At 41.0% G+C, this 13,684-nt stretch overlaps 1 protein-coding gene across 1 annotated transcript in view; it reads right to left on the bottom strand.

Annotated features, from left to right (window-relative positions):
- LOC126355448 (synaptotagmin-6) overlaps positions 1 to 13,684 on the bottom strand; it is a 180,551-nt gene that overhangs the window by 91,302 nt on the left and 75,565 nt on the right. The window contains exon 4 of the mRNA XM_050005763.1: positions 8,354 to 8,473. Within this exon, the coding sequence (XP_049861720.1) occupies positions 8,354 to 8,473 (120 nt within the window). The remainder of the gene's footprint in view (positions 1 to 8,353; positions 8,474 to 13,684) is intronic.

The raw sequence follows: 13,684 nt of genomic DNA on the forward strand, positions 1-13,684 counted from the left end.
CAAGTCAACCCCTGAAATGAGATCATCCCTTGACAAAATTCTCCCCACACCACCCAGAGTTGCCTTTCGTCGTCCCCCTAACCTCCGTAACATCCTTGTTAAACCCTGCAATATTCCCAGACTACCTTCTCTACCCAGCGGTTCCTACCCCTGTAACCGACCCCGCTGCAAAACCTGCCCCATGCATCCCCCCACAACCACCTACTCCAGCCCCGCTACTAGGAAAACACACACAATTCAAGGCAGGGCCACATGTGAGACTACACATGTCATTTATCAGCTGACATGCCTGCACTGCACAGCCTTTTACATTGGTATGACAACAACTAAACTGGCTGAGCGTATGAACGGACACAGACGAACTGTCCGCCTAGGAGATGTCCAATACCCAGTAGCGGAGCATGCCCTCCAGCATAATTCTAGGGACCTAGGAACCTGCTACACTGTATGTGCCATTTGGCTTCTCCCACCCAACACCAGTCCCTCTGAACTGCGGAGATGGGAACTTGCACTCCAGCACATCCTATCATCCCGCCATCCCCCTGGACTGAACCTACGTTAAACAACCTCACTCCCATTTACTTTTCAGTCTTCTCCTCTTTCCCTTTCCTCTTTAGCCATTCATGCATCTTTCCATCCTACATCTTTATACTATACACCTCTTTACTTCTGTATGCATCCTCTTTGGTTTGAAGCTGGCACAGTACCTGCAGTAGAATATCTTTGGCTTCCCTCATACAACCATGCCTCCATCCTTGCTACCTTCCCTGTTTTCCTTTCCCTGTTGCTTCATAACCTGGGTTGTGAGTAACTAAATCCACTTTCCCTTCTTCCCTTTCTTTCCCCTCTCTCCTCCCTGATGAAGGAACATTTATTCCGAAAGCTAGGAACTTAAATTTTCGGGTGTTTTTTTGTGTTCCTATCGGCTGTACTGAGCTGAAGTAAGTACTGGCCAGCCCCTCTATCTCTTTGTTAGTAATTGTTTCACATCTTTATATGAGATTTTTCATTAATTAGTTAGATCACCTATATGGTCCACATTCTTCATTGTTTTGTCCCTTTTGTTAGCTATCACTTACATCTGTCATCTAAACACTTTCTCTTCTTCACCAACTGTGCTAGTTTCATTTGCCTCCTATTGTCTTGTTCGGTTTATAGTCCACTTCTCTTTTTCTATTTATTGATTTATTTATTTAACATTCCATTATTTAATATTACATAGTTTTAACGTTCGTTATTCGCTGTTTTCCAGCCAACAATCACTTCCAACAATCTCTTCCACACCTATCAGTATCATCCAATTCCGTCGATTTCGTGTTGCTGGTGATATTTTTGTACCATTGCCTATCTTTCTCTGCCACAGGAAGCATTTTTTGTAACATTTCTGCGCCACCCGCGAACCTTTTTGCGGCACGCGCGAACCTTTTTGCGGCACGCGCGATCTTTTTTGCGCACGCACGATCTTTTTTACGGCACGCGCGATCTTTTTTGCGTCATACGCGATCTTTTTTTCGCTACTCGCTATCTCTGTTTTTGAGCAGCGTGTGTTCTTTTTCCCCTGATCTGGACATACTTGCTTGGTCTGGTCAGCTTTTTCTGTATTTTTCTTATTTGGTGGTCTTTCTTTGGTATTTAACGTTACCAACACAATTTCTTTCTTTCTCGCCCTTCCTTCCGTGTTTTATTCCTTCTTATGATTACTATTCTAACTTTAGTTATTTAATTTCCATACCCACCAGTTACCCACTATGTACCCTAATCCTATACCACATTATTTACATTCATTCCGGAAACATGCATTTACCGTAGCCAAACTGCAATCCCACATACTTTTCCTCCGTTCCTGCTTAACCTTTGGAATTACCCCTAAAGGACTTACCTTAAAAGTTCCCATCTCTGGGTGCAATTCCTCCTGCCACCAATCTCTCCTGGACTTCCAGAACCTTCAATCCTTAGCCCTTACCCAACTTGTCCTGAATCTCTACACTACTTCATGTAACCACCACTCCCAACAGCTCCTATCTCTCTTCAAAGTCCTCCACCTCTCAAACCCTTGCTTGGAGAACACACTCAGGAACATCATCCTAGAAGCCAGCCGCAAACTTGAGTCCCATGCCACACACCACCTGAAAAAACTATCCACAGTGCTAGTGCAACACCTAAGAAGTGGAGTCCCTCTCCCTATCCCTCACAAACGCCAACCACAACAGAACCGTCAACAAACCCCCCTCATAGCCAACAAACCTAGCCTAGCCACCCTACTCAATCTCCCCGTCCCAGCACATACCCCACACAGACCAAATCTCAACTATAACCACAGTCAAATGCCACATATCACCAACTCCAATTCAGTTCTAAACCTCTCATCCAGATCCCTCTCTCCTCAAGAGACATCTGTTCTATCAAAAGGCTTAACCTTTAGCCCCACACCTAAATTCAACCACACTGCCCTGGTTAAAGATCTCCTCTCTTTCACCCGGAACCTCATCTGGAAATATCACTTCACCACCCAAACACAGCCCCCAAATACTAGACCCAGTGTTGAACCTTGTTTAGAACAGTTCCGACCGCCTTCTCAAAGGGATCCTCCTCCCCTCCCCCAAAACCATCCCTTGCAGACATTTCAGGAATTCCTCACATCCAGTGTTGCCTCCCAGTCCTTCTTGAAGAACATCCCGACAACCCCCAACATCACCCCAGCTGAATCCCGTGCCATTAAGCAGCTGAAAACAGACCCCTCTATTGTAATCCTTCCGGCAGATAAAGGCTCCACAACTGTGGTACTTGACCGTGTGGAGTATGTGGCAGAAGGACTGCGTCAACTCTCCGACACCTCAACCTACAAAGCTGTTACCCAGGATCCCATTCCCTCCATTCAGACTGAGCTACCCCTACCTTCTACCTATTACCCAAAATCCACAAAGAGAACCATTCTGGCCGTCCCATTGTAGCAGGCTTCAAAGCCCCAACAGAACGTATCTCAGCTCTGGTAGACCAACACCTCCAACCTATCACCTGCAGACTCCCATCCTACATCAAGGACACAAACCACTTCCTAGAACGCCTCAAATCCATTCCCACTCCCCTCCCACCTGAAACCTTTCTTGTGACCATAGATGCTACATCCCTTTACACAAACATCCTACACACCCATGGTCTCTCTGCCCTTGAGCACTACCTCTCCCAACGCCCACCCGAAGATCTTCCAAAAACCTCGTTCCTTATCACACTTACCAACTTCATCCTCACCCATAATTACTTCACTTTTGAAGGCCAGACCTACAAACAAATCAGGGGAACTGCCATGGGAACCAGGATGGCTCCATCCTATGCCAACCTCTTCATGGGCCGCATGGAGGAGGCTTTCCTGAAGACCCAACAGCTGCTTCCCCTGGCCTGGTATAGGTTTATAGATGACATCTTTGTGGTCTGGACTCATGGTGAAGAAACACTCCTTGATTTCCTCCATAACCTCAACTCCTTTTCGAATCTGAATTTCACCTGGTCCTTCTCCAAAACCAAAGCCACCTTCCTGGATGTTGACCTTCATCTTGTTGAAGCTCACATCCACACCTCTGTCCATATCAAACCCACCAACAAACAACAGTACCTTCACTTTGATAGCTGCCATCCATTCCACATCAAACGCTCCCTTCCCTACAGCCTAGGTATTCGTGGCAAACGTATCTGCTCCAGTGACGAATCCCTCAACAATTACACCAATAACCTGACCAGTGCTTTCCTCTCCCGCAACTATCCTGCAGACCTTGTCCACAAACAGATCTCCCGAGCAATACATTCCTCCCCGTCCAACAACAATATTCCTACCCTCAGACCACACAGAAGTGTCCCCTTGTCACCTAATATTATCCTGGCCTTGAATACATCAATAAATTACTCCGCCAGGGATATGACTTTCTCAAGTCAACCCCTGAAATGAGATCATCCCTTGACAAAATTCTCCCCACACCACCCAGAGTTGCCTTTCGTCGTCCCCCTAACCTCCGTAACATCCTTGTTAAACCCTGCAATATTCCCAGACTACCTTCTCTACCCAGCGGTTCCTACCCCTGTAACCGACCCCGCTGCAAAACCTGCCCCATGCATCCCCCCACAACCACCTACTCCAGCCCCGCTACTAGGAAAACACACACAATTCAAGGCAGGGCCACGTGTGAGACTACACATGTCATTTATCAGCTGACATGCCTGCACTGCACAGCCTTTTACATTGGTATGACAACAACTAAACTGGCTGAGCGTATGAACGGACACAGACGAACTGTCCGCCTAGGAGATGTCCAATACCCAGTAGCGGAGCATGCCCTCCAGCATAATTCTAGGGACCTAGGAACCTGCTACACTGTATGTGCCATTTGGCTTCTCCCACCCAACACCAGTCCCTCTGAACTGCGGAGATGGGAACTTGCACTCCAGCACATCCTATCATCCCGCCATCCCCCTGGACTGAACCTACGTTAAACAACCTCACTCCCATTTACTTTTCAGTCTTCTCCTCTTTCCCTTTCCTCTTTAGCCATTCATGCATCTTTCCATCCTACATCTTTATACTATACACCTCTTTACTTCTGTATGCATCCTCTTTGGTTTGAAGCTGGCACAGTACCTGCAGTAGAATATCTTTGGCTTCCCTCATACAACCATGCCTCCATCCTTGCTACCTTCCCTGTTTTCCTTTCCCTGTTGCTTCATAACCTGGGTTGTGAGTAACTAAATCCACTTTCCCTTCTTCCCTTTCTTTCCCCTCTCTCCTCCCTGATGAAGGAACATTTATTCCGAAAGCTAGGAACTTAAATTTTCGGGTGTTTTTTTGTGTTTCTATCGGCTGTACTGAGCTGAGGTAAGTATATTTTATGGACCGTAAGACATTATGAACTATAAGACACGTAAGCATTTTTTTTTTTAAATAAAATTTTTACCATTTTTATTATTAGACTGAAAGCTACACTAAAAAATTCTTAGTTGATAAAACCAAATTGACCTTAAAAATCCCTGAAAATTGTCATCTCAACATTCTTCTTCTACTTTTTCTTTGTCTTCTTTTTGTTCTACCTCATCATCATCATCATCATCATCATTGTCCTCTTTATTATAAGATGGTCTTAACTGCTATTGAGAGCATTGCTTATGCCACACTTCTTGAAAGATTTAACGATAATGTCTTCTGTCACTCTAGACCACAACTGTTTTATCCACTGGCACACTTGTTTGATTGTAGAACAACAAAAACAATCATTTTCTGAATCAGGTTTTGAAAACAATCAATTTTTGACTTTTTGATTTTTTTTAACTTTACCTTTTTTTACCTTATTTTGTTTGATTGTAGGTCATTTTAGAGCTCTCCTTGGCATGAATTCACGTCGGGTTTCATACCTCATGCATCTGTTCCATTCCTCTCTCATATACATGTTAAATGATTTATTTATTGAGACAGCAAGACATTGCAATTGTGAAGTAAGTGCTCCCAGAATAACAACAAGCTCTGTATTTCCTTGTCTGAATTTCTCTTTCACAGAATTTTTCAAATGGCTACTAAACTGATATAGTACAAGAAGAGAACTCCTCTTCAATAAAGCACCTTTTATTCTCTCCCACACTCTGTTAATGCATAATTTCATATCATCTTTGGGCACAAAACCCTTGTCATGTAAACGAACAACACCACCTGGTAGTATTTCAGAAAGTTTTGGCATTATTTTGTGCTTGGAAAAAGATTATTGGATTAAGTTTAATTCCATCAGCACACATGAAAGTACAAAATGTAGTTTTTTTATATCCACTAGTTTTTATAATCACAGTTTTCACACCTTTCATGGCAACAATTGTGGCACTTGGCATATCAAATGTCAGACAAGTTTCATCCATATTCGCTGTTAACTTAGTTCTACACTGGTTTTCTTTCGATGTTGAATAAGAAAGCAATGGAGAAATAATATTTTCTTTTCATACTCTTGTGACATTCTTTGAGATATTTTGATTTTGGTTCACATGCTAAGTCCATGACACTTCATAAACTTGTAACACCAACTACTCCACCCTTAAAGTCTGTTAAGTTCCACTGTAGTGATAGCTTAAAAGTGTGTATTTGAATAATTTTTGTATTAATTCCAATGCGGTTTTGTTGGTATCTTTGAATATATTTCAATACATCATCTTCTAGTTTTGGCCATTTTGCATTCAGTCCTCTATTTGCACTTTAAGTAATAATCATTTTTTTTCAGTCCTTATTTACTATCCCACCAATCATGAATGGTTTTTCTTGTTGGTGGAGGGCCAAAATGCTGCTCAGCTGATCTGTTTCGATGTTCATCCACATATGCCTTTACTTTCAATTTATAGCTATTAACAAAAATATTGTACTGTTACTGATAACACATCACTTTCATTTCAATTTCAGTGGAACTGTAGACTGCAATGTGATGGTGGGGCGGAAGGGTGACATGTGAGTCTCCGCAACTCATGTTGGTACCAACGGTACACTGCTGCTGTCAGTTGAATCCAATATTACCAAATAGTGATAGGTTTCCTGTGGCCTTGAATACGTGGCCATTGTTAAGACTGGCAGGAATTTTAAATCAAACACTGGACATTTTTATATTAATTTTGAGTATGAAATGCATCTGAATTTTGGAGGCAATTTTTTGAAGAAAAATGTGTGTCTTTTAGTCCATAAAATACAGTATGAAGCACAATAGCTGACCTATGATTCTGCCTTGGGGAACTCCTTATGCAATTTCTCCCCAGTCTGAGGAATCTCCCCTGTTTAACTGGTTGAATTACTAAATACAGCTTCCTGCATTCTTTTGACTATACACTGTTCAGTCACGTTAATGTGACCACCTGTTAAAATCCTGAATAACCACCTTTTGCAGTGTAGACTACTATGAGACATGCAGGAAGAGAGTCAGTGAGGTTCTGGAAGATACCAACAGGGATGTGGAGCCATGCAACTCCAGTGCTGTGACCAGCTGCCTTAGGTTTCTCAGATGAGGTTCCCTAGTGTGAACAGCCTGAATGAGATGGTATCATGGATTCTTGATTGGGATATTCCCAAGGATAGAAGCATACTTAAACTGATCCATTGTGCCTTCCAGAATGATGAGATCATGCAGAGAATGCCCTCCAGATTGGACACTTCTGATGACTGTTGCTGGGTGTTTGCTTTCCAATGTTTGATGACATACATGCCAACAACCATCTTTCTGATGGAGCATAAAATGTAATTTCTGTTATTGGTGTACAAATGCCTGTTTTTGTCACCAATGAACAGCAGTCAGCTGTCAGCAGTCACCTGCTGTGGAAACCCAATTACAGTCACTATTTGCAGCAACTTTTGCTGAACAGTCATTCAGGAAACAATGTTGGTAGCCCCTTGGTTCATCTGGATAGTCAGTTGCTCAACAATTGTTCATCTATTCTCCTGTATACATCTCCACAGCTGTCATTCACCCCTGTCAGGGTGCACCACAGGTGCCTCAGCATGAGTTTTGTATAGCGCCATTTTGCTATGCTTGGTATACTTTAACCCTGGCAGCACACAGGCAGACTACAAACTTTGCCATTTTAGAAATGCTCCCACCCTTGGCCTGTAAGCCAGAGATCATGCCTGTTTGGATGTCAAGTAAATCACTCTGTTTTCATATCACAACAATGTCTAACTGTTTTCCATGTCCCCCTCTGATGTGCTTTATATACCATCCACTGCTAGTGCTGCCACCTGCCAACTGTGAATGGTTTTTCCACATTGACACCGAACATAGGTGGTGGCTACGTTAAGTGATTGGACCATGTATGTGACACTATCTGTTGGTTGGATATGCCATCAGTTCCATAAAATGTCAGTTTATCTAGGAGGATATTACGATTCACACAGGCAAATGGGTCATGGATAATATAAACTGGTACTGTTTTGTTATTTAATGGTTGTAAAGTTTGGTGAGTGGACAGGTAAATTGGATTCTCAGGAGCGGAATTCTTCGGAAATCCAAACTGATTTACTGGGGAATATTGTTGTTGCTCAGGTATGATACTATTCTAGAACACATCACCTTCTCAAAAATTTTGGAAAATGATGTCAGCAGTGAAACACATCACTAGTTACTGACATCTCTCCTATGTCCTCTCTTATAGGGGGGTTTAACAATGGCATATTTCAGTCTCTCTCATAGAGTTGTCTTTTAGTAACTGTGATTTGGTTATCTCTTAATGATTATGGTGTATATTGTATGATTTGATAATTACATTTATTTGATTGTACATGTAATTATTCCATTTTTATATGCAAAACTATGAAAAATCATATAACACAGTGTTCTACTCTAAAATTACTAACCTTTTTGTGCTTGCTGATTTCACCCCACACTTCAACACTAGATGTCACATCTAGATCTTCCATTGACATCCTGACTTCACCTATTACATCATTCCGAGAAAATCTGTCATAGTCAAATACCTGAAACAATTTGTGTTATAAATAATGTGAAAAATATGCCACATTGCTACAAGTGTGTAGTAAAAAAGAGGCAAGCAAGTAATTTCAAAAAGGTACCACATATATTACACTTGTATTGTTTTACATTTTATACTCCATTGTCTTGAGATTTTCAAGTAAGAATATTGAGATGATCAGAAGATACTCCAAGAGTAATATGATCAGAACAGAATAAACACCTCTGTAAAATTGTAATGGACATGACATGTCAACTGCCCAGCTTTTCCCATAGAAGCATTTCAGAAAATTCATGACCACAACATTTTACATGGTCACATTAGCTTTGCAAGAAATGTGAGATCCTGAAACCTCACAGAGTTGTCAGTTAAGTCACATGAGAAAAGTAAATTAAACATTCATCAAACATGGCTGAAATTGATGCAGGCTTTTCTCTCAGCAAAAAATATGAAATATGTTCTTTTAGCTCACTCCTTTACCCTCCAAAACATCATTGGCAGCTTGAAATGTTACAACAACAGCTAGAGAGTTTTGTAGAATCTGATACAAATGTTTACCAATATAAGTGTATTTTATTGTTCTATAGGCTGTCTCTTCAGGAGTTTGACATTTTGTTGCAGATTTGAGTAGGTAGATAAAATTGTTAGTTGCTAATAAGGTTTTACTTTTCTTTGAAATTATGTTTCATATTTATGCAGACAAATAATGCTGGCACTAGGTACTCCATTGTTCAATGGTGTAAAAAGAACATTTTTCATATAAGAACAGTACTTTTTGAACATAGTAAACTCTCATGCTTTGCTTAATTAAGAAGAACAGATGAAAACATGGAAAGGAGACAGGATGGGAAAGAGATAAGTAAAAAATAATGATCTCCAGCTGCACAGGGCATTGTGGCAATGCAAAAGGAAGTGAAGAAAATTTGTGCCAGACTGGGACTTGAACCCAGATATTCCACCTTATTTAGAATGACTGCCTTCACCAATTCATCCATGTGGACATGCTTCTGGTCAGATCCAAATTCCCAACTTTTTGCTCTCCACATCTTAGAAACCTCCACCCATTAACCTCCTACTGGCAGGTTCTTGATTCACATAGAAGTACAGACATTGGTTGCACTTACACACTGAAACTTTTTTCATCAAACAGCCATCACACTCATATAATTATAGGTATGAGTAGGAGGTTAATGGATGGGAGTATTTGCAGTTCAGTGAGTGGGAAGTTGGAAATTTGGGTCTGATGGGAAGCATGTCCACCTGACCGAGGTGGTTAAGTCAACTGTTCTAGAGAAGTAGAGCATCCAGGTTTGAATCCAGGTCCAGCAAAACTATTCAGCTCTCGCCTTTGCACTGCCGCAATGCACTGTGTGGCTGAAAGTCATTATTTCCTTCCTATACCTTTCCTGTCCTGTTTCCATTGCTTTCATTCCAATTAGTCATGAAGTGAGGAAGCCTATCAGAACTTCCTCAAAGGGCTTGAATAATTTAACCAGTCACTCTGCTGCCATGTTTGATACAGAACAAAAAGGGCTAGAGGTCAGGTAAAAGGAATGGAGCTCGTCCAATCTGAACTGTTGGTCACTGTCGAATATGGTGAATGGTGTTCCTTCAATAGTAAAGGTTGCCCCTGGTTCCCAGAGCATAGGAGGTAATGTCGCTGATGGCATCTGGGCAGCATATGGGAAATCAGAGAGAGCATCCATCAGAAGTAAACACATAGCTCCAAGCAAATGCGATGTGCATATAGTCCTGTAGCAGATCGGGAATGGGCCATGAAGAGAAAAATTGAATATAGTGCTGGTTCCATACCTTTGGGTTGGCACTCAGGATGATCTACACTCACTTAATGTGCCACTTTTTAGAGTGTTAGGCCATGACCTGTGAGCCTAGAGTCTATCATGGCAAATTTGTCCTGCATGTTCATAATGTTTTCATCAAGCTGAAAAAAGTTCCTCTTGCTTATCAAATTTGTGATCAGGACTTATCAGTAGATGCAACAGGGCATGTGCTGATGCATTCAGCAGTGAGCCTCCAGTGCATAATATAATGGTAGGTGCTTATATATAAAGCTCACACCTGTAATCTGTGGACCATTGTAACTGCTAAGTTTCATTGAGGGTCAAAAACTGGAATTAGTGGTCTGTGGTAAGTGACCAGGAGGAATTTTGTTCCATATAAGAACGAGTGGAGTCTCTTGATATTGTAAATAATAGTCAATATCTCCTTACCTGTTTGGCTTAATTCACCATTGTTTTAACTGTTTGCCTTCAGGGGACTTACATAGCAGTGTGGTGCTTACTACAAGCACTGTGTGTAACCACAACTAAGTGTTTTCTTGGTACAAATGTGACCAGGCAGACAACAGACCTCACATATTTGGCTTCAAGAATGCTGCCTGACAAGTAACAGACAAATGAAACTGGACCACCTTTTGTTGAAGCTGATTTGTTCACCATTCAGTATAAATTTGTCATTGTAATATATCTTGCCCAAAAGTAATTGGTGCTCCTTCAAATCTTTGAGAGGAGGGAGGTTGTCAGTCACCTTGGTATGGGCTGATGTGGGCATGTGACCATCGTGTTCAGTGTATGGCTGAGCTGGTGAATGTTTGGTCAGAAGAAACAAACTATACATATCTAATTTACATTTAAGTGCACTAAGTCTATTAAGCAATAATTTTAAATTGTTGCACTGTTGCTCCTTTGTAGCTCCAGTGACTATAATGATGTCTAAATAATTTACAACTTTTGGTACACCTTAGATAAGTTACTCTAACAATAAAAATTATACGGGAGCACTTGCAACACCAAAAGGTAATTTATGTTACTGGTATTGTTCATAAGGTGCATTTATTATCACAAATGCTTTGGTTTTGCATTTGAGGATAACTGGAGGTAAGTATCAGCTAAGTCTAATTTAGAATAGACCTAGCTCCTGATAACTCTGCCAGTAGGTTGTCCATGACTAGCATCAGATAAATATCTACATCAGATTGAGTGTTAGTAGATGATTTCAAACTGATAATAACTTGATATCTATAAATTATCGAGTTTCACTTTAAATATTACTTTTAAAGCAAATGGCATGGGCCTAGCCTAGAAAAAATGAGGAGTAGCATTAGGTTGCAATGACACAAACTTCAAAGTTTTGTGCACAAATCTAATTAGCATCAAATAAATCATAGTACTATACATGAAGCTTCCAAATTGGCAAATGGAATACTGTTAGAGATTATGTAAACTGGATCTTACATTTGAAAACTACAGCTGGTAAAGGTGTCCAAAATGAAAATATTAGTTGCTACTGTTGAAAGAAATATATATTTTTTATTGTTTTACATACATGTTTGTATGCAACTTTAACAGTTGGCATTTTGAGGCTATAGGCTGATTGCTGTGTTACACTACATGATGTTTGTTTGTCTCTTAAGATAGTAAGCTGATAAACCAGTACCGCTTAGTGTTAATTAATGTATAGTAGTGATGAATCATTGCAAAGGATGCGCACAACATCATCATCATCTTTTAAGACTTATTATGCCTTTCAGCGTTCAGTCTGGAGCATAAGCCCCCTTTTAAAATTCCTCCATGATCCCCTATTCAGTGCTATCATTGCTGCCTCTTCTGATGTTAAACCTATTACTTCAAAATCATTCTTAACTGAATCCAGGTACCTTCTTCTTGGCCTGCCCCGACTCCTCCTACCCTCTACTGCTGAACCCATGAGTCTCTTGGGTAGCTTTGCTTCTCCCATGCATGCAGCATGACCCCACCATCTAAGCCTGTTCGCCCTGACTGCTACATCTATAGAGTTCATTCCCAGTTTTTCTTTGATTTCCTCATTGTGGACACCCTCCTGCCATTGTTCCCATCTACTAGTACCTGCAGTCATCATAGCTACTTTCATATCTGTAACCTCAACCTTGTTGATAAGGTAACCTGAATCCACCCAGCTTTCGCTCCCATACAACGAAGTTGGTCGAAAGATTGAATGGTGCACAGATAACTTAGTCTTGGTACTGACTTCCTTCTTGCAGAAGAGAGTAGATTGTAGCTGAGCGCTCACTGCATTAGCTTTGCTACACCTCGCTTCCAGTTCTTTCACTATGTTGCCATCCTGTGAGAATATGCATCCTAACTACTTGAAACCATCTACCTGTTCTAACTTTGTTTTTCCTATTTGGCACTCAGTCCGTTTATATTTCTTTCCCACTGACATTACTTTCGTTTTGGAGATGCTAATCTTCATACCATAGTCCTTACATTTCTGATCTAGCTCTGAAATATTACTTTGCAAATGTTCAATCGAATCTGCCATCACAACTAAGTCATACGCATATGCGAGACTGCTTATTTTGTGTTCACATATCTTAATCTCACCCAGCCAGTCTATAGTTTTCAACATATGATCCATAAATAGTATGAACAACAGTGGAGACAGGCTGCAGCCTTGTCTTACCCCTGAAACTACTCTGAACCATGAACTCAATTTACCATCAAATCTAACTGCTGCCTGACTATTCATGTAAAGACCTTTAATTGCTCACAAAAGTTTGCCTCCTATTCCATAATCTCGTAGAACAGACAATAACTTCCTCCTAGGAACCCTGTCATATGCCTTTTCTAGATCTATAAAGCATAGATACAGTTCCCTGTTCCACTCATAACACTTCTCCATTATTTGCCGTAAGCTAAAGATCTGGTCCTGACAACCTCTAAGAGGCCTAAACCCACACTGATTGTCATCCAATTGGTCCTCAACTAATACTCGCACTTTCCTTTCAACAATACCTGAGAAGATTTTACCCACAATGCTGATGAAAGAGATTCCTCTGTAGTTGTTACAATCTTTTCTGTTTCCATGTTTAAAGATTGGTGTGATTACTGCTTTTGTCCAGTCTGGAACCTGTCCCAACTCCCAGGCCAATTCAATTATCCTGTGTAGCCATTTAAGACCTGACATTCCATTGTATTTGATGAGTTCCAACTTAATTTCATCCACCCCAGCTGCTTTATTACACTGCAATCTATTGACCATTTTCTTCACTTCCTCAAATGTGATCCTATTTTCATCATCATTCCTATCCCATTCTACCTCGAAATCTGAAACATTACTGATCGTATTTTCACCTATATTGAGCAACTCTTCAAAATATTCCCTTCATCTGCCCAAGGCATCCACAGGATTCACCAGCAGTTTTCCTGACCTGTCC

This window comes from Schistocerca gregaria, chromosome 3, assembly GCF_023897955.1.
Source record: "Schistocerca gregaria isolate iqSchGreg1 chromosome 3, iqSchGreg1.2, whole genome shotgun sequence".
NCBI lineage: Eukaryota > Metazoa > Arthropoda > Insecta > Orthoptera > Acrididae > Schistocerca > Schistocerca gregaria.